This window comes from Macrotis lagotis, chromosome 2 (genome assembly GCF_037893015.1).
Source record: "Macrotis lagotis isolate mMagLag1 chromosome 2, bilby.v1.9.chrom.fasta, whole genome shotgun sequence".
Lineage (NCBI taxonomy): Eukaryota > Metazoa > Chordata > Mammalia > Peramelemorphia > Peramelidae > Macrotis > Macrotis lagotis.
The window spans coordinates 235,702,908-235,722,970 of NC_133659.1; the positions used below are offsets into that span (position 1 = coordinate 235,702,908).

General features: G+C 38.2%; 1 protein-coding gene across 6 annotated transcripts in view; it reads left to right on the forward strand.

Moving 5' to 3' along the window:
• The first annotated feature begins 74 nt into the window (after positions 1-74).
• Positions 75-20,063, forward strand: part of B3GNTL1 (UDP-GlcNAc:betaGal beta-1,3-N-acetylglucosaminyltransferase like 1) — a 211,678-nt gene continuing 191,689 nt past the window's right edge. For 4 of the 6 annotated variants that reach the window (XR_012476024.1, XM_074225199.1, XM_074225200.1 and 1 more), the window contains exons 1-5: positions 79-394; positions 5,009-5,125; positions 5,220-5,319; positions 10,663-10,727; positions 14,668-14,733. Coding sequence is in view for 5 of the 6 variants with exons in the window: in XM_074225199.1 (XP_074081300.1) it covers positions 248-394; positions 5,009-5,125; positions 5,220-5,319; positions 10,663-10,727; positions 14,668-14,733 (495 nt within the window). In the remaining variant the exon portion in view is untranslated. Of the gene's footprint in view, positions 395-5,008; positions 5,126-5,219; positions 5,320-10,662; positions 10,728-14,667; positions 14,734-20,063 lie in introns of all 6 variants that reach the window. The other 2 variants (XM_074225202.1, XM_074225198.1) reach the window with 2 other exon arrangements.

The window sequence follows — 20,063 nt, forward strand, 5'->3', positions numbered from 1 at the left end:
GAGCTTTTAAGCGGCGGCGAGGGGGGCCCCGCCCAGAGGGGGCGGGGCGGCCCGTGCCAGGCTCCGGCACCTCGGCCGCGGCGGAGCTGGGTTCAAGACGCGGCCTGGAGAGCGGCGGAACCGGGAGCGAGGCGGCGGCGGCCCTGCAGTGGCGTCCCGTGCTGCCGCCCGGGGCCTCCTCCCTCCCGGCTGGCGCTGAGCCCGGCTCCCCGCCCCGCAGCCTCCGGTCCTCTCGGCCCTTCCCGCCATGTGGAGGGGTCACCGGGCGGCAGCCGCCGCGGAGGGGGCGCCCGGCCCGCGGCTCCCGCCCTCCTCTGCCGCTGCCGCTGCCTCCGCGCAGCCGCCGGCCCCGCTCCGCCTGCAGCCCCGGGAGAGCCGCCCCGAGGTCCACGTGGTAGGTGCTCTGTCTCGGCGTTTCTGGCCCCCCAGCCTTGACCGGGAATCCCGCCTTTGGCTGTGGAGCCGCGCCTGGGGCTTTCCTGCAAACTCGGGCCATTTCCCTCTCCCGCTCCTTTTACAGACGGGCACATAGCAGACAGGGTTAGAGGACTTGCCCGAGGTCATACCAGCTAGCGCCTGAGGTAGCATTTGAACAGCAACACTTGACTGGCCGCCCTTTCCTGCCCTTTATTTCCAACCAAATACCGCTTTTCCTTAAGTTGAAGATTTAAGTAAACTTTTAAATAACTTCAGTGAATTGGAAAAACTAGAACTGACGTTGATATTTCTAAATGTAACACGTTTGTGAAAATAAACAAATATTTGTGAAGCATTTACATGTTATCTAATTTCTTAACTCTGAAACCCTGTGAGGTAAGGTGCAGCGAGCATCCTCATTTCCCACCAGGGAGGTGAAGTGATTTTTTTCTCGACTCCAAGTCCAGTGCTTTTTTTCCCCAGCACAACAGCTTGAATGTACACGTGTATATACTTAGTTACTTGAATCCTTGATTTCCTTGGTGTGTGTATTCTCTACCACAAATCACAACTCCTCTAAATCTAAGATGAACTTGAAGAGTTTGTTTTGGCTGTAGCATTTATCACCCTGCGACCAGCTTCCAATTTATAGCTAAATCCACTCCCAGGGTTGTTATCAAACTCTTACCATATTGGTAGCATTGTAAACATCGCCCTTCCAGAGAAGCCGGGGTTTTTAAAGTCAATCTGATCAGACCTGGACTTCTGGTGAGGATATTGAACACATTGTCTTCTCTGGATTTACAAGATGTTTGAAGGCAGGGAGGTTTTCCCTGAACTGCCAACCTTGCAGCCTAGAACCTTTTATTTTATTTTTATTTTTAGATTTTTCAAGGCAACGGGTTAAGTGGCTTGCCCAAGGCCACACAGCTAGGTAATTATTAAGTCTGAGCTCGGATTTGAACCCAGGTACTCCTGACTCCAAGGCCGGTGCTCTATCCACTGTGCCACCTAGCCACCCCATCCTAGAACCTTTTAATACCGGTGGTCAATGAATGTCCCAAACTACTTCCCTCCCTGACCTCTAAATTCTTCCTTATCCCCAACAGCAAACATTAACCTTTTAGACTAGAAATCAGGAGATCTAGTTCCTGTTTTGTTCTAGCTGTTTTATTCCCAGATAGACATATAGATGAATCTCATCAGTTCCCATAAACCTCTCAGTTTATCTATACCCTCTTATTGATTTTTTTTGTACATCTTCATTTTCAAATATAGCTCTTGTCACTCTCTTGTATCACAGGTTAAAAAAAAAGATAACTTAGTAAAACCAACCTATATCAGCTGTGTGATAATATCAAATTCATAACCTTCCTGGAGTGTTTTCTCAACTCTATTCTCTGATACCAACTTGGATCATTATTTTTTTTTATAACCTATTAAAAAAACCCATTGTACTATTATGTGCTTGACTTCCTCCATGGAATTGTTATCAGGATGATTTTAATTCAATTCAGCAAACACTGTTCTCAAGTTTCAGGCTTTTTCACCTTGCTGTTTTCACAGCTAGTTCTAGAGGGTCTAAGGGTTTTCTGTGCTTCCAAAGTAGTATGATCACCTAGGGAAAGATGGGTTCATTGCTGTCCTAAGTCAAGTTCCTAGACTTAGCCCGGTAGAGAGGTCCTTGCTCTTCTCCCAGTGTGTCTGCCCCTTTGCAATAGCAAGTATTCCTTTAAGGCCTGGAACTGAACCTGGAACTAGATAATGGACAATGGTGTTGTCCAACAGCACTAGATCCTTTGTCTAGTGCCAGGACAGGGGTCTCTTTTAGACTAGTTGTCCAGTCTGCTTATGATCTCTGAGAAGAGAGAGCTTCTTAATTTGCTGTTTCAGCTGCTTTTTTGCTTTTGCAACCTCCCAGGCTGACAGTTCATACTGTCAATACACTCCATTCCCAGCCAGCCTGACCATTTGGAACTAATTTTGCTGTATGGTGGGAAGTGTTCATATAAGACTAATTCCCCACCACCACCACCACTTTTTAGTTTTGTTTTTTGCTTAATTGCCATTACTTAGTAGGTGGAGTCTTTGGCTTTAAAATTGTTTGCTTCTATGAGTTATGCAGACCTTTCCTTCCAACTTTCTAGGTTGTCTTGGACTGGGAAACTTTCATACTGACCTTTTGTTGATTATTCCCCTCCACAATTCAGCTTGACTCAATATTTTAAAATATTTAGAGGGGAGTATTGGGAAAGGTTAGATAGAATACTGCCTTTACTCTGGCAACATGGCTCTGTACCCTGCTCTTGCATAATTTTTAATTGCTTGGAAGTTTTTCCTAACATTAAGCTTAAATTTGTAGAGACATCTTCCTCCCATTGCTCCTGGTTCTTTCCTTTGGTTCCAAAGGGAAACAAATCCCTTTTCCATGTTAACAAATTTTTGAAGTCAGCTATTATATCCCTCTTAAAAGTCTTCTTCAGTCTCACTTCCTTCAACCAATTCCTCACTAAGATGAACAAAACCTTTAACCATCCTTGTTGCCTTCCTGTGTATCCTCTTTAGCTTATCATTTTTTTTCTTAAGCTTTCGTGTCAGAATTAAACAAGTGTCCACATGAAGTCTGACTGAGCAGTTTATATATCACTAATTAAGGAGTGTATCCTCTCTCTTAATGAAACCCAAGATTGTATTAATATTTTTTCACCTGACTCATTACATTGCAGACTCACACTGAGTTTACCATTCATTAAAACTATGGACATATTTATTCTAATAACCCTCCTTGTCTTCTAGTTATTCTCGTTTATGAAGTTGATTTTTTTATCCTTTCTTTTCTTCCTTCCTTTCTTCCCTTTCCACATTCTTCTAACTCCCTGTTCCAATTTGGAGGGAAAAAAAGAAAAACCCTAGTGACAAATATGCATAGTCAAAAAACAAACACACACAGTGCATAAGGATAAGGTGACCTGTCTTATTGAAGGATTACTTGAAATGATGACATTATTGAAGTCTCTTCATGGATAACAATATTTATCCTGCTACTAAAGGGACCAGCCATCTTTTAAAATGTGGTTTAAAAATTGATGCTATGATCATGAATTTAAATTTGATTTAATTTATTTAAAAATTTGATTGGTTTTATTTTTATTTGTAATGGTTGTTTAAAAATGATCTTTGGCTTTCTTTTTCAGGGTCCTGCTTATTGTCCAGTTATGTTATATTTCCAATACTTATACCTATACCTTTATTTATAAATCTAGGTCTATATGGAAGTCATTTTGCATGATAATAGATTTCATTTAGTAGAAGGCCATGAAGTGTTGTAATATGCATTATGACTATAGTTTCATATTTTGAATCAGGAAGATCTGAGTTTGAATCCTGCCAACCCAAAAGTGCTGTATAAATTGTTAGTTATAATTTTTGTCTGGGAACGGGAAAACCTTACTATCTAAAAGGTGGTTTTTTAACTTAATCTCTCTGATGGACCTTCTCTGAGTCCAGAATTGAATAAGAGGAAAAGATTGAATTTTTGGGATGTTGCACAGTTCTTTTGTCCCAAGCTTCATTCACCCTGAAAGAAAGGCCCTTTATTAGAAAACCACATTATTCTGATGATAGATGGTTATGAATTATGGAATGCCAATCTCTGAAGAAACAAAGTTGAGGATCACTTCAAAGGTTAATAGAGAGGAACATGATGGATGTGGCTAGAGTTTTACACATTACAAATGAGGAGTTATAATGGGGTAGCCAAGTGGCATAGTAGATAAAACACCAGCCCTGGAGTCAGGAGGACGAACAGTACTTATACCAGAGAAACCCTGTTAATTTTGTTAGGAAAAACAAAAAAAGATCAAAGGAGACATAGAATGAAGACAATAACCCTATGCTCCATTATTATCAATTACAATATCAGGAGAGGTTCAGAAAGGTGGTTAGTAGTCACTGTAGTCAAATTATGGTAAATCACAGGGAAGAGCCACACAGGATCAGCCAGTATTACTAGGTTGTGATTTGTATCAGTGGTGGGAATCAGTGAGAATCACATTGATGTGAACACACCACAGAGATTTTCTCCATACTGCTTCTCCTTTTGTTCTCTTCCTTTGTAGTGAAAAAAAAAAGAAAGAAAGAAAACCAGCAAAAACATTACTTCTGACAAAGTTTGCAGCATTCTGCTGTTATAGTTCCTTACATCTACTCAGAGAAGCAAGAACTTCTCCAAGAAATTTTGGCCACTGAACGTAATCTGAACTCATTTACGTCACCGTGTTAGTTTATACAGGTCTTCTAACATTTAATCTTGATTTTAAGAAAGCAAATCACTTGAAGATTTTATTTTTTTTTTATTTTAGGGAAATCAGTTCTGAGAAAGGTAGTATGTAATGAATCTTAAGGAAACAAACTATTGAAAACTTGTAGAAAGATGTGTGGTAAGTTGCTAAAGTTGGAAGGAGAATTCTCTAGAAACCTTACATAATTTTATTCCTAAAAATAGACTTTATTTCTTGAAATGAGCAATGTATTTGAGTAGTGGAGAAAGAATTTAATATTCACTCTTCTCTTTAATTTTTAAAAAATTTAGTCCATCATTCTTCCTGTTCACAATGCCCAGTGCTGGTTAGATGACTGTTTGCAGTCTGTTTTGGAGCAAGACTTTGAAGGCACCTTGGAGCTTTCCATCTTTAATGATGCCAGTAAGGTATTTATTAATTTATCATTTGTTATTATGTATGCCTGTTCAAGTTACATAATTTTTCATGAATTTCACTATGCTATACTATTTTATCTTTCAGGACAAGTCAATGTATATAATTAACAAATGGAAGATTAAGTTAGAAACTGTAGGCATCAGAGTAACCATTGGAGGTCATGATTCTCCTTCTCCCCGAGGAGGTATGTATAAATTATTAGGATATAAGTCGATTGTATTTAAATATTTGTTAATAATGGCACATTTCATGTCATCAGATATTGTTTAACACTAGGTATGTGTGCAGAAAAGTATAAAATAGCAAACCTATTATAACATGATAAACATCATAGAAATATTAAGCATATTATAACATAGAAAAAAGTAAATTAAAAATTTACTATAATATATGGCAATTAAACTGTCCCTCCTACAATAAAAGACTGAGGCAGAGTTCTGAGCTAACAGCACTTTATCAAAGGGCCCATGATCCATTCTAATGAAATGGATTTCAGCTCTTCCTTGGAGTTTGAGATCCCCCTCTCCTTCCAGGACCCTGCTTTTATATGAGGTTGTTATCTAGACATTTAAGAGTGGCTATCTCAAATACAGTATATTTTCACAGGCTCTAATACCCTGACATTCAATAACAGCTGTCTCAAACACAGATTAACTCCATTGGTTGGCATAGATGCTTAGGTTAAAATAAGCAAAAACGAATGTCAGTAGGGTCAAGAGTTAGGCAGGTGGAGATGCTATGACTAGGTGGTCATAAGATAGCTTAGGCTACTCCTAAGCTTGGGCAAGGAGATGATCCAGAAGGACAAAAATAAATTGGAATTTTCCATGTATTTGATGAGAGAGCCTCTATCTTGCTTCCTATGAATTTGCAATGTTCTTACATTCTATAGTTCTTGGCTAGAGCTTTATTATCCCTATGATTAATTGCACTGAATTATTTCTCTTGTATATAAGAATAAGAAGACAGATCCTTCCTTTCATGATGTCTGATAGGTTGCTATATAAATTTTGGTTTAAAAAAAGTGTGCTGAAAGATGAATGAAGCCAATTTCTTGAAATTCTCCCATTACTCTTGAATTATCTTTCCTTTTAGCATCTCTATTCATGGAAACAGTCATACCTGTCTTATGGTATGTATCTGGCTTGTTTACTGCTTTAAGATGAAGATTTCCTTCCCTCATGGTTTTTAAACAAATGAATTCTGTATTTCATTTATATGTGTATATATTCACCTACATATTTTAGATGGAAAGACATAGGATTAGAATTGTCTGGTAATATTGTTTTTAATAACTGCTACCTAGATATAATGGACAGAAAATTGACCTTGAATTCAAGAAACATTGAATTCAAGTTCTATCTCTGGGCAAGTCTCTCATTGTCTCACTGATCAGTGCAGCTCCAAGATTTTAAGGTACAACCAATTGCTCATTTATATTGAAGGAGAGGGAATTTAGGCATTTCCTATGCTGATGAAGTAAGGAGTCTGAACCAAGCCTCATCCTTCTTATTTTCATTTCTATGGGATTTCATGGGAGTCATGGAGGAGAAGAGATCATGATGGGTTGGAATGGTTGAGAAGGTGGGATAATTATTTGAATGAAGCAGTGTAAAAGGGAAATAGTTAACAGAAGAAAGACATTAGAATTAAGAGGCATTGGGCAAAGCTTCTAGTAAAAGGAGGGATTTTAGTTGGAACTTAAAGGGGAGGCAGAGTTGCCAGACTTGGAGTCAGGAAGATTTCATCTTCATGAATTCAAATCTGGCATCCAGCACAACTGGGTGACCCTGTTTACTCAGTTTCCTTATCTGTAAAGTGAGCTGGAGAAGAAAATGGGAAACCACTTCAGTATTTTTGCCCAAAAACCCCAAATGTGATCCTGAAAATTCAGACAACTGAAAATAATTGAATAACAATAAAAAAAGGAACCTTGCGAGGTCATTAGTCAGAGCAGAAGAGAGAGCACATTCCAGGGGATAGTCTGGAAAGGGCTAGACACAGAAAATGCCCAAAGCAAGAGTCCCTGGATTGAAGAGTACATGATAGGTCTTCCAAGAAGCTCAAAGAAGGGAGCTAGATTATAAAGGGCTTTGAATGCCAAACAGCATTTTGCTTTTGACCCTAGAGGTAATAAACTACTGAGTTTATTGAGTAGAGGGAGGATATGGTTGAACTTATGGCTTTGTTTTGGTTTTTTGCAAGGCAATGGGGTTAAAGTGACTTGCCCAAGGTCATACAACTAGGTAATTATTAAATGTCTGAGGCTGGATTTGAACTCAGGTTCTCCTGACTCCAGGGTCAGTATTCTATCCACCTAAAACTATCCCTCAGTTTGACCCTATGTTTTAGGGAAATCACTATAGTGACTGAATGGAGGATTAATTGGAGTGGGTAAAGACTTGAGGCAAGCTGAACTACTACCAGGTCATTGCAATGGTCCAGGCATGAGAAGATAAGGTGGCACTAGAGTGTGGCCTAAGAAAAAGGCATATGTGAGAGATGTTGCAAAGGTAAAATTGATAAGCTTTGTCAACAGATTGGTTGAGGGGAGAATTTGGGAGAATCATAATGAGTTCTGTTTTGGAGTTTGAAGATGTCTACTAGAATCCAGTTCAAGATGTCTGAAAGGCAGGTGAGAGAGATATGAGATTGGATGTTATCAGGATAGTTTTGAGATAGTGAAGAAATCTAGAGGGTAAAGAAAAGGCGCTGAACAGAATCTTGAGAAAGAGCTATAGTTAGAGGGCATTGCCCAAAGGAAGATTCAGCAAAGGAGAGTGAGAAGGAGCAGTTAGATAGGAGGAAAACCAGAAGAAAGTGGTATCCCAAAAATCTAGAGAGAAGCTAGAATCAAGGAGGAGAGAGGGATCAAGAGTGTCAAAGGCTATGGAGAAATCAAGGAAAATGAGAATTGAGAAAAAGCCATTGGATTCCAGTTTCAGTGGAATGATAAAGTTTACAGGCTATGGACATTTGGTTCAATTAGTCCAAAATCACAAATTGCTTTCTTTTTTGTGTGTGTTCTTATACTTTTTTTTAGAAAGCTTTTATTTATTTTGAGTTACAATTTTTCTCCTAATCTTGCTTCTCTCCCCTCACCCCCAACAACAAATTGCTTTCTAAAGTGTTTATACCGGTTCACAGTTCCACTAATATCACTATACTTATCATCTCATGACTCCTCCAACATTAACTATTTCCCTTTTTTATTAACTTTGTCACTTATTATTTTTTGATGATCCTAGTAAAGGTATAATAAGAAATATAGTTTTAGTAGTCAGTCGATTAGAATCATGAATCAGAGATTCCTCACAATAAGTTCAGAAGGTATCATGAAGAAATTAGATGTTGACCTGTGTCTGGTTCAGGATATAGTAGAAAAGGGGTAGGGCTTTTGAGGTAGGAATAAAGTTAACATGTTTGACAAATATTGAAGAGTCTAGTTCGATTTGGGTAGAGTGATAGTAATATGATAGGAGATGAGATTGGAAGCAAGATTAGAGAGAGCCTTTCATACTAAAATGGGGAAGGGGATGAGGAAGGTTATGAAGGGCCAATCAGAATTTTATATTTAATTCTGATGGTATTATGAAGTCACTGGAGTTTACTGACTAGGGGACCTGTAAATGAGGCAGTAGTCAAGTGACTTAAGGAGAGCCTGAAGAGGGATTTCCATTTCTGTTGTTTGCCATGATGAACTCCTTGAGAGCAGGGATTGTTTCCTTTTATATTTATATTTTTTATATTTTTAGCACTTAGCATAATTTCTGGCTTAAAGTGGGCACCTAATAAATCCCTGTTGATTGATGTCCCTTTTTTGCATAAAAATATCTAATGACTCTAGAGCATTCAAGCGAAAAGTCCTGTCTGGCATTAGACATTTGACAGTCCTCTGCTTATTTTTCTAATCTTATCTCCCACTGCCCTAGTCAAATTAATCTGTTCTTTACACACACACACACACAGCCCCCCCAATCTCTGTATCTTTACTTAAGTTGTTTCCCTGATCTAAATTGTTTTCTCTGTCTTCTCTCTGCTCATTCATATCTTTCCCATTTCAAGTTTTAATTCTTGAAATGGGATAATGTTGTGAGGAAAGTATGATATAAAATGAAAGATTTGGATTGAGGAAAGTATGATATAAAATGAAAGATTTGGATTCAGGAAGACCCTAGTTCAGATCTTGTCTTGATGATGATTGTGATTGTGATTGTCCTTAGTTCTTAAAGAAGACTGTGACATTAGAGAGGTGATAACTATGACAAGAACAAGAATTGTATTTAAGTGGGTGGGTTGGAGGGATAGTGGGGAGAGTGGAGGGGTAGGGGGATATTGGGGGCAGGCTGTGCTAAGTCACTAGTCTCACTTTCTCCTCTGGAGCCGTTTGGGTCCTATGACCAGATGTGAATCAGGATGACTGGAGATGGCCCAGATGAGAGGCAATCAGGGTTAAGTAACTTGCTCAAGGTCACAAAGCTAGGATGTTTCAAGTAACTTGAGGCCATAATCGAACTCCGTCCTCCTGACTCCAGGGCTGGTACTTTATCCACTGTCTTGTCTTAGTCACTTACAAGCTGTATGATCCTGGGTAATCCACTTAACCTTTCTCAGCCTCATTTTTCCATTTATAAAATGGGTTTAATAATATCTAGTTTCTCAGGTTGTATAGATCAAATGAGATCAGATATGTAAAGCACTTTGCAATCTTTAGAGTAGTATGTAAATGCTAGCAATTATTATTGTTGTTCTATCATTTGTTTTTCCTTTTAAACTTTCCTTTTTCCTGATTTAGGACTGTTAATCCATACTTAATTTGATACTTAATCACTTGCTTCCTTGTTTTTATTTAATTTTCCTAAGAATATGTTTTTACTTTACAAACAGGTCATGTATTCCTTGAGGTCACCTTCTTTGTGTCTCCAACAGTGCCTAGTATAGTGCTATATAGATAGTATGTGCTTGATAATTTTTATTAAATGAGAGAATGAACTGTACTTGATTCAGTCTAGTAATTTTTTCTCATCCTAATTTACAACATATTCAAATGATTTACAACTTAGAAAAAAATATATATGTTATCAATAGCAAAGTAAATCAAAACTAAATGATTACTACATGGCAGTCTGTGCTAAGTGCTAAATTTACAAATAGAAACAGAAACACAATCCTTATTCTTATTCCTTATATACAAAAGGAGGCAGAACAGTGCAGGGGTTGAGGTAGAGGACAGTAGTCATGTGCTGGTAGAAACAGTTTGGAGAGTTAGGAGCAGAACTTGGAGAGAATTCGAAGACATGGCTGGTCTGGAAATTTTCCTTAAAATGGAGGTTCTGAAAGGAACCAGCCAGAGGAAAACCTATTATTTCTTTTCCCTTTTTAATTTTTCTCCCTTTTCTCCCATTCTTCCCTCTCCTGTTTTCAACAAGATGTATTACTTTGACATACTTTATGTGACATTTAGCTTTTTGAAAGCAACTAGCAATTGAAATCTAATAACACGAAATGTTTATCTTTTTCTAAACAGTTGGATTTTCTAAAAATCAAGCAATAGCACAGAGTTCTGGGTCTTACCTTTGTTTTTTGGATTCGGTGAGTAAACTTTCATTTTGTTAATTAAACCCTTATTTTAGCTAATTAGTTAAAATGTCTTATCAAAAAATCATTGCCATGATTTAAAAACAATTGACATTTTATTTTTATATAAGATTTTTGGTCAAAGAAATACTTGAAAACCCCACTTAACAAAACACCATCCTCTAGTTCTACATTCCCTGGTCTGCTCCGGAAAAATTTATTTATTTTTAAAGGAAAAGAGTTGATAGGGGCAGCTAGGTGGTACAATGGATAGAGAGTACTGACCCTGGAGTCAGGAGGATCTGAGTTCAAATTCAACCTCAGATACTTAATAATTGCCTACCTGTGTGACCTTTGGCAAGTCATTTAACACTATTGCCTTAAATAAATAAAATTTTTTTAAAAAAGGAAAAGAGTTGATATTCCAGGGAAAGCAATCGGGAAATATTTTTAAAGTGTTTACTAAGGATGTACAGAGAACCTCTTCAGCTAAGGTGATCAACTTAATGAGGGATATAATTATACAAATAATTATATGCAAATAAAATATATATGAGAGTGTGTATTTTGTATGCACATATTTTGTGTGTGTGTGTGTGTATATATATATGTATAGTTTGTCTTCTCTCTACACACAGACACACTTCATTGGAAATAATCAGCAGAGGGAAGACACTGGCATTAGGAGAGATCTGGAAAGGCTCCTTGTAGTAAAGGGTATTTTAGCTGGAACTCTAGGGAAACAAGGAGGAGGAGATGAGAGGATGGAGCATTCCAGCCATATGGAACAACCAGTAAAAATTCCCAGAGTTGGAAGTTGGAATATCTTACATGAGGAACAGCAAGGATGTTAAGTGTTTCTGGATTAGCTTTAAGATTTAGGAATACTGGATAGATAGGGGGTTGGATATAAAGAGCTTTGAAAGCTAACAGGAAATTTTATGTTTGATCCTGAAGGTAATAGAGAGCCTCTGGAGTTTATTGAATAATTGGTGGTCATATGGTTAGACCTGGGATTTAACACTTTGACAGCTGAGTGAAGGATGAATTGGAGTAGAAAGAAACTTGAGCATGGAGACTAACAAGCAGGCTATTAGTAGTCTAGAAGTGAGGTGATAAAGGGTTATACCAAGGTTGTGACAGTGTCAGAAAGGAGAAGGGAACATATGTGAGGAGTCTTATGAAGATAAAATTGACAGGATTTGTCAGAAGATTGAATATGAGAGGTGGGTTGGTGAGACAGTGAGGAGTTGAGGATGACATCTGGGAGAATGATGCTACCCTCAACAATTAACAGGAAAATTAGGGGAGAGCAAGATGAAATCAGTCTTAGACAAGTTGATTTTTACAGTGTCTCTGAGGCTCCGAGGTCAGCCCTCTCTTCATTTCTGATTGCTTGTGCTTCTTCAGACTCCACTGTTCCCTCTCTTCACACCCTTCCCCCGATTTTCTGCTTCTTTGTGTGTGTTTGTCACCTCCTTGAGGGCAGGAACTGTAAACCTTAGAAGGCACTTAAATGTTTGTAAAGTGATTGAAACCTATTCTGTTAGGAGGAAAAATGGAATTTTGGCTGAAGAAATTGATATGGACACACACAACTTAGATTTTCAAAAGAAATGTATAGAAAATAGAGTCAGTACCATGTAACATAAAATGTATAGAAGAACCTGGCATGATAGTATCAGGATTACTAAAGTTCTGTGAACTGAGGCTAGTGAGGGTACCCACTAAAAAAGGAGTTTTTTTTAAAAGCTACATTAGGTGAAAAAGGAGGAACAAAGAAAGAGGAGGACCTTTCTTGGAGGTAGATGGAATAATTGAGGACAGAGAGAAGGTAGAATTGTTGAAAGCCTATTTTGTTTGTCTTTTCTGCAAAGGAGAAAGACCTTAATCCTAAGAATGACCTAACAAAAAAATGGTAAATAGGGAATTAATCCTTGAGATAAGGATAGATATAGTAAAGGGATGGTAAAATAAAGTTAACTGCCCTAGGTGAATAATCATGATACCTGGTTCAGCTGAATTGCCTTCTCTGATCCTGAAATAACTAGCAGATATGATTGCTGAGACAATTTCTGTGCTATTGAGTGTGGTGGTCAAAGCAGCAGAAGCTACTAAGAATTAATTATATGATTTTTAGATATATGACTGTGGATGCTCTAAATGGAAGTTCCTTGTTCAATGATTAATTAATTGATGGAGGGGAAGATCTGAAACATCCATCTTGACATTGGTATGATAAACAAAACCTGAAGTTAACAGATAAAGGAAAGGAAGGAACTCTAGTATACTTTGGAGAGGCAAAACAAACCTTTTGTTGCCTCTCATTGCTATACCTGGGCCATTTTTTTTTGTTTGTTTTTGGGGGGTTTTTTGCAAGGCAAATGGGGCTAAGTGGCTTGCCCAAGGCCACACAGCTGGGCAATTATTAAGTGTCTGAGACCTGATTTGAACCCAGGTAATCCGGACTCCAAGGCCAGCACTTTATCCACTGCCACCCAGCCGCCCCCTGGGCCATTTTTCAATTTAAATTTTTCCCTATGTTACTCTTATCTTCGGTGGACTTTCAAATGGACCAATTGGCGAATTGGATAAGTTATTACTAATTTTTTTTTGTTTGTTTTTGCAGGGCATTGGGATTAGGTGACTTTAACCAAGGTTACACAGCTAGGTAATTATTAAGTGTCTGAGGGCATATTTGAACTCAGGTCCTCTTGACTCCAGGGCTAGTGCTGTGTCCACTGTACCACCTAGCTGCCTCAAATTGGATAAGTTATTGAGAAAAGTTTCTATAATTGAAACTAGTATACCAGAGATAAAATACTCTGTTAAATGCTAACAATAGCAACAGTTTTTGCCCCCAAAGCTACACCATGAATTTTATATAACATAATTACAATAAAATATAAAATTTTATTGAATATAATTATAAATATAAGGTTATAAAATGAATTATAATTATGATCATTTTATGTGGGAAATCCTGTAACAGCTTTCAAAAGTAATCCAGCAAGAACTCTTATTCTTTATTTAATATTACATTTGTTTGCAAATGTTGTTGAACATAAATAATATTAAATAACTTCCAAGTTTTAACTGTTGTTAGCACTTAAAAAGGAGTTTTATGAGTAATATTTCAAATAACTGTGAGGGTTTTTATACATTTTTTGGTAGTTATTGAAGAAAAAGGTTCATGTAACAAAATACATTGGGAATCATTGAAATATTCTTTCAGAGGGTACTCAATTCCATTGAATTTGAGGGCAAACAGTAGATAACCAAAGCTTTCTTTTGGTGGGATGTGAAATAGGTAGAATTTCCAACCCTCTCCCCCATAGGATCCCTAAAAATATTTTAACAGGATTTGACTCATTTTGATGAGATACAGTTTTTAGGACAGTAATGCTACATTTTATATTTGGGCTATCACAATATAGGAATCTTAAGATGTTAGAATTCTTTATTAGTGTAAAATACTATCCTATTTTGGTAGCAATACTGTGGGTGATGTAGGATAAAACATGCTATTAGTAGTTCATTAAAAAAGATCTTCATGTGAAATCTGAATTGTTTTATATCTGAAATTATTACTTTTATTAGTTTGATAAAATAAGGGAAAAATTAAAAAACTAGCCACAGTGATGATAATATTTCAAAGACTTTCATAATGCTAGAACTGGGAGGGATTTTGAATATTATTTAATCTCTCATTTTACATATTAATATCCTAAGGGTCAGACAAATGAATTTATTTTTTTTTATTTTAAATTTTTTGTTTAGTTTATAGTGTAGTGAAATGATTCTACTGGATCTATGAATTAATTGATTTATGGAACTTTTGGTGAGTTAAACTCCCTCTATCAAAATATTCATGAACTGATGGTCAAATAAATAACTTTAATGTATATATAAGTGTAATAAATTCGTCTTTTTAATAGTATGCTGATTATCGTAGGATGATGTGATGATGCCTCAGAGGGTGAGATTGCAATACAAAGCTGCTGTTCAACATCCAAACAGTGTAAGTATATTTTTTCCATGTCATGACTAATCTTTTAATAAAGTAATTTACAAAGAATTTTTTGAATTAATATTTTTCACATTAATCATAGTTTACCTTAACTTGATGAGTCAGAAGGCAAATTTTCTTTAATTAATAACATTTTTATTTGCATTGAATGTATGTACATATTTAGATTGACTTACAAGATAAACTCTTGGATCTGAGTTATTGTACAATAATTGCTGTATTAAATTGGTACAAAAGTTTGTTTAAAACTCAGGTGGCAAGAGGTAGAAAACTAAGAAAACATGATATACAAACAATCTATCCACAGATTGTAAATAGCAAGTGAAGTTTTAAATATACTTTGTATGATAATTATAAAACCTCTTTTGTTCGCCTAGATTAAATTTTGATATTACAGAATTTTATCCTAAAGATCATTTTCTCATTGATAATTTTGCTTTTTATTAAAAAGAAAATCTTAGATGATTTGAACAAATCGTCTTCTAGAAATAAGCTGGATGAGAGTGAAGAATTTTTGCCTAGCTGAGACTATTTGACTTTCTGTTCCAGCAACATTTATTTATTCTCTGCAGTCCTCAATTAATCCAAGAAATTATCTACATTTAAAAAGATTTAAGTTTTAGCCAGAGAGGAGACAGAAAATTACAAAAAATAAGATGTACACCTGTATGATTCAGCCTCAGTGTGGAAGTTCGGAATTGTAATAGTTTCATTTCTCCAAAGTCTGGGGTAATTAATTCCAAAATAAATGGAGAATATCTCTGACTCCCTTGAATTCAGAGAAGACACAAGCTTCTCTATAGGAAGAGTGAGTCTAGTTGTCCAAACACCAAATTGCAAAGGAATGAGGATAACAATATGTGGGAGGAAAAGAGACAGAGGTGGGAGTGAGTATGAGCTAGGTAGGGTAGAGTAGGGAAGGAAGGTAATTAGTTACCAAGAAGACATCATGTTGTACCTCTGCCCAATGACTACTGCTGTGATTACCTAAATTGAGAAAATTTGCATGTACATACTTTTTTTTAAATAAAAGAAAGATTTTATTTACTTTGAGTTTTACAATTTTTCCCCCTAAACTTGCTTCCCCCCCCCCCCCAGAAGGCAGTCTGTTAGTCTTTACATTGTTTCTGTGGTATACATTGATGGTGATTGAAGTTGATGGTGATGAGAGAGAAATCATATCCTTAAGGAAGAAAAATAAAGTATAAGAGATAGCAAAATTGCATAATAAGATAACGATTTTTTTTTTTTAAATTAAAGGTAATAGTCTTTGGTCTTTGTTTAAACTCCACAATTCTTTCTCTGGATACAGATGGTGTTCTCCATTGCAGATACCCCAAAATTATGCCCGATTGTTGCACTGATAGAACTCCTGTGTTGCTGTTAGGACTTGCACACACGTTTAAAAAACAACCCCCCCCCAAAAAAAAAAAGTAAGAAGGAAAATTGTTGACTGGGGGAAAAAATTATCTCTAATAAAAGTGGGATATCCAAGCAATGCTGTGAAGCAGAATGATAGCTAGAGAGTTGCCTTTAATACCTGAATTCATGTCCCACCACTGACACATTGAATGACTCAGGTAATTTGTTGATAATCATTGGTAAAGGAATTTGCCAAACTGTGAACTTGTTCTTTTTTTTTTTTTTTTTGATTTTCAAGACAGAATTTATTTTTTTAATTTTTTTTAATTTTATCTTATTTTTTAATTCTCATTTTGTACAAATTTTTTTTTTACATTAATAAAATATTCTTGTTTAAGAGTAAACAAAATACCCCTTCCCCCATGAATATAGACTTGCTTGGGCGATAAAGGGGAGAGAAAAAAATTAAAATAAAAAAAATAATAGTAATAATTGTAGGTATGGCCAGGTGGCACAATGGACCAAGCACCAGCCCTGGAGCCACGAGCACCCGAGCCCACATCCAGCCCCATAGACCCAACAATCACCCAGCCGTGTGACATGCAAGCCACCTGATCCCCACTTCCCTGCAAAAACCAAAAAGAAGGGGAAAAAAAGACCCAAAATAAAATAGTAATCATACTAGGGGTGGCTGGGTGGCAGACAGATGGGCCCTTGAGCCAGGAGCACCTGGGTCTAAATCCAGCCCCAGACACCCAAAGATCACCCTGCTATGTGGCCCCAGGCAGGCCACCCAGCCCCACTTGCCCTGCACCCTCCCCCAAATAATCATAACAAAAAATGTGCTTCAGTCTTTGTTCCAACACCATCAACTCTGTCATGGGTGGATCACATTCTTTATGATAAGTCCATCACAAAAGTTGCTTCCATATTTTTCCAACGTTGCCATTACTGATCGCAACTCCCTCCTTTCTTATTTCTCCACTACCATGTACTATATTTTCTCTCTCCTTTCACTCTGACTCTGCGGTAGGGTAGCTGAGTGGCGCAGCAGACAGATCCCTGGTCCTGGGGCCAAGAAGCCTTGAGCCCCCATACCACCCCTTAGGCCCAGAATCCACCTGGCCCCATGGTCCTGGACAGGCCTTCCAATCCCAGCCACTTGCAAGAACTAAAAAAAGAAAATGTATTATCTGACCACTCTCCTCCATGGTCCATCCTCTCCTCCTTTATTCACATCCCCACCCCTTCCTCTTGCTGCCCCCTCCTTCTTATTCCAGATGTCTATACCCCATTGAGTATATATGCTGTTTCCTCTCCTAGCCACCTCTGATGAGAGCAAAGGTTCCCTCATTCCCCCTTGCCTCCCCCCTTCCATATCATTGCAATAGCTCATTGTAATAAAGAAAAATCTTATATGAAATATCTTGGCCTATTCCCCCTCTCCTTTTTCTTTCTCCCATTCCATTTCCCTTTTTTCAATTGACTCCATTTTTGCACCATATTTTATCTTCGAATTCAGCTTTTTCCTGTGCTTCAACTATAAAAGCTCCCTCTACCTGCTCTATTAACTGAGAAGGTTCATATGAGTATTATCAGTGTCATTTTTCTATGCAGGAATACATGTAGTTCATCATCATTAAGTCCCTCATATTTTCCCCCTCTCCTCCAATCTCCATGCTTCACCTGAATCCTGTATCTGAAGATCAAACCTTCTGTTCAGCTCTGGCCATTCCAAAAGGAACATTTGAGATTCCCCTGGTTTATTGAAGTCCATCTTTTTCCCTGGAAGAGGACATTCAGCCTTGCTGGGTAGTTCATTCTTGGCTGCATTCTAAGCTCTTTTCCCTTCTGGTATATTATATTCCAAGCCCTACGAGCTTCCAATGTAGTTGCTGCTAAGTCCTGCGTGATTCTGACTGCAGTTCCACGATATTTGAACTGTGTCCTTCTGGCTGCTTGTAATATTTTCTCTTTGACTTGGGAGTTCTGGAACTTGGCTATAATATTCCTAGGGGGTTGGTTTTTTGGGATCTCTTTCTCTGGGGGGAATCGGTGGATTTTCTCCATTTCTATTTTGCCCTTTGCTTCTAGAATATCAGGGCAATTTTCCTGTAGTAATTCTTTGAAAATGATGTCAAGGCTCTTTTTCTGATCATGACTTTCAGGTATTCCAATAATTTTAAAATTATTTTTCCTAAGTCTGTTTTCCATATCAGTTGTGTTTTCAATGAGATATTTTACATTTTCTTCTAATTTTTCATTTTTTTTTTGTTTGAAGTATTGATTCCTGATTTCTGTTAAATTCTTCAATCTCCCTGAATTCTATTCTTTGTCTGAAGGATTTGTTCTCCTCAGAGAGTTTTCTTATCTCTTTCCATCTGGCCAATTTTGCTTTTTAAAGCATTCTTCTCCTCAATAACTTTTTGAACTGTTTTATCCATTTGACCTAAGCTGGTTTTTAGCATGCTATTTTCTTCAGCATTTTTTTTTTTTGGATTTCCTTGACTAAGCTGCTGACTTCATTTTCATGTTTTTCCTGCATCTCCTTTCTTTTCCCAGTTTTTCTTCCAACTCCCTTATTTGATTTTCAAAGTCTTTTTTGAGCTCTGTCATAGCCTGAGCCCAATTTCTGTTTTTCTTGGAGTCTTTAGATGCAGGAGCTTGTGCTTCCTCATCTTCAGACTGAGTATTTTGATCCTTCTTGGGCTCATTTGCAAAATATTTCTCAATAGTCTTCCTTTTGTTTCTCTGCTTGCTCATTTTTCCAGCCTGGGCCTGGTTTTGGGGTGCTTGAGCTTTTTGGGACACTCCCGCAAGGGTCTCAGTGTGTGAGGCTCTGTCCTCCCTCCTGGTCTGTGAATGACCATAAGCACCCCCCTCTACCACAGGGCTGAGGTGGGGGGGGGTCCTGCTGTTCTATTGGGGGGCCTAGACTGCGATCAGGATCTGAATGTGGTCAGAGCCCCAGAGTCCTGTTCCAGGGGCAGAGGACAGAGCTCAGCAGTCTTTCTCTCTTCACTCCCCTCCCTAGGTTCCATGGGCTCATGCCCTGGGGGCTCCTGCTTACAGGAGCCTGTTTCTGTTTCCCCATCAGGACTGCTGAAAGACCATGCTGCTCTCTGCGTGCCCTGAGGGCTGGGCTCCACGTGCTGGCTCTGGCAGAGGTCCCCTGTTGTTCCCCCACTTTGTGCCCGGTGCTCCTAGGGGTGCAGCTCAGGAGACTCCCCTGCTGCTGTGAGCCGTGGCTCCAAGCGCCTTGGGGCTGCCTCTAGGAGGTTGAAGTTCTTTCACTCTGGCGGGCTGCCCCTCCGACCCCAGGGAACAGAGCCTTTCTGCTCTTTTCCAGGTTACCTTGAGTAGGAGAACTGCCTCACTGGGTCCCATTGTGGGTTCTGTCTCTCAAAAGTTTAGGTAGAGTTCTTAGTTTCAAGTTTTATCAGAGAGCACCTAAGACTCCCTTCTTGTCCCCATCTTGGCTCTGCCCCTCTTCGAATTTATTTCCATTTTTAGGGTTTTTTTTTTCTTTTTGCAAGGCAGTGGGGTAAAGTGGCTTGCCCAGGGCCACACAGCTAGGTAATTAAGTATCTGTGTTCCCATTTGAACTCAGGTACTCCAGACTCAAGGGCTGATGCTCTATTCATTGCGCCACCTAGCTGCCCCCAAACTGAATTTCTTGATTTATTTCTCTCTAACAGAGAAGTACCAATTACTGGAGAGGAAGTAAGGGAAACCATAGGGAATTTTGACCACTCCCTTATAGAAACTAGATCAATTTGGTAGCAGCACTTGATACAATAAACAAAGCTCAGGTAAAGAACTGAAGAACAGGGAAAAGGAAAGGATGTCTGTCTGAGGCTATGTGACATTCCACTGAGCCTGAGGATAAGAGTCCAGCATTCAACTGGGGTGAGTTCTATCCCCCCCAGAAAACTTTTGGTACTGGTGATGCCAAGATA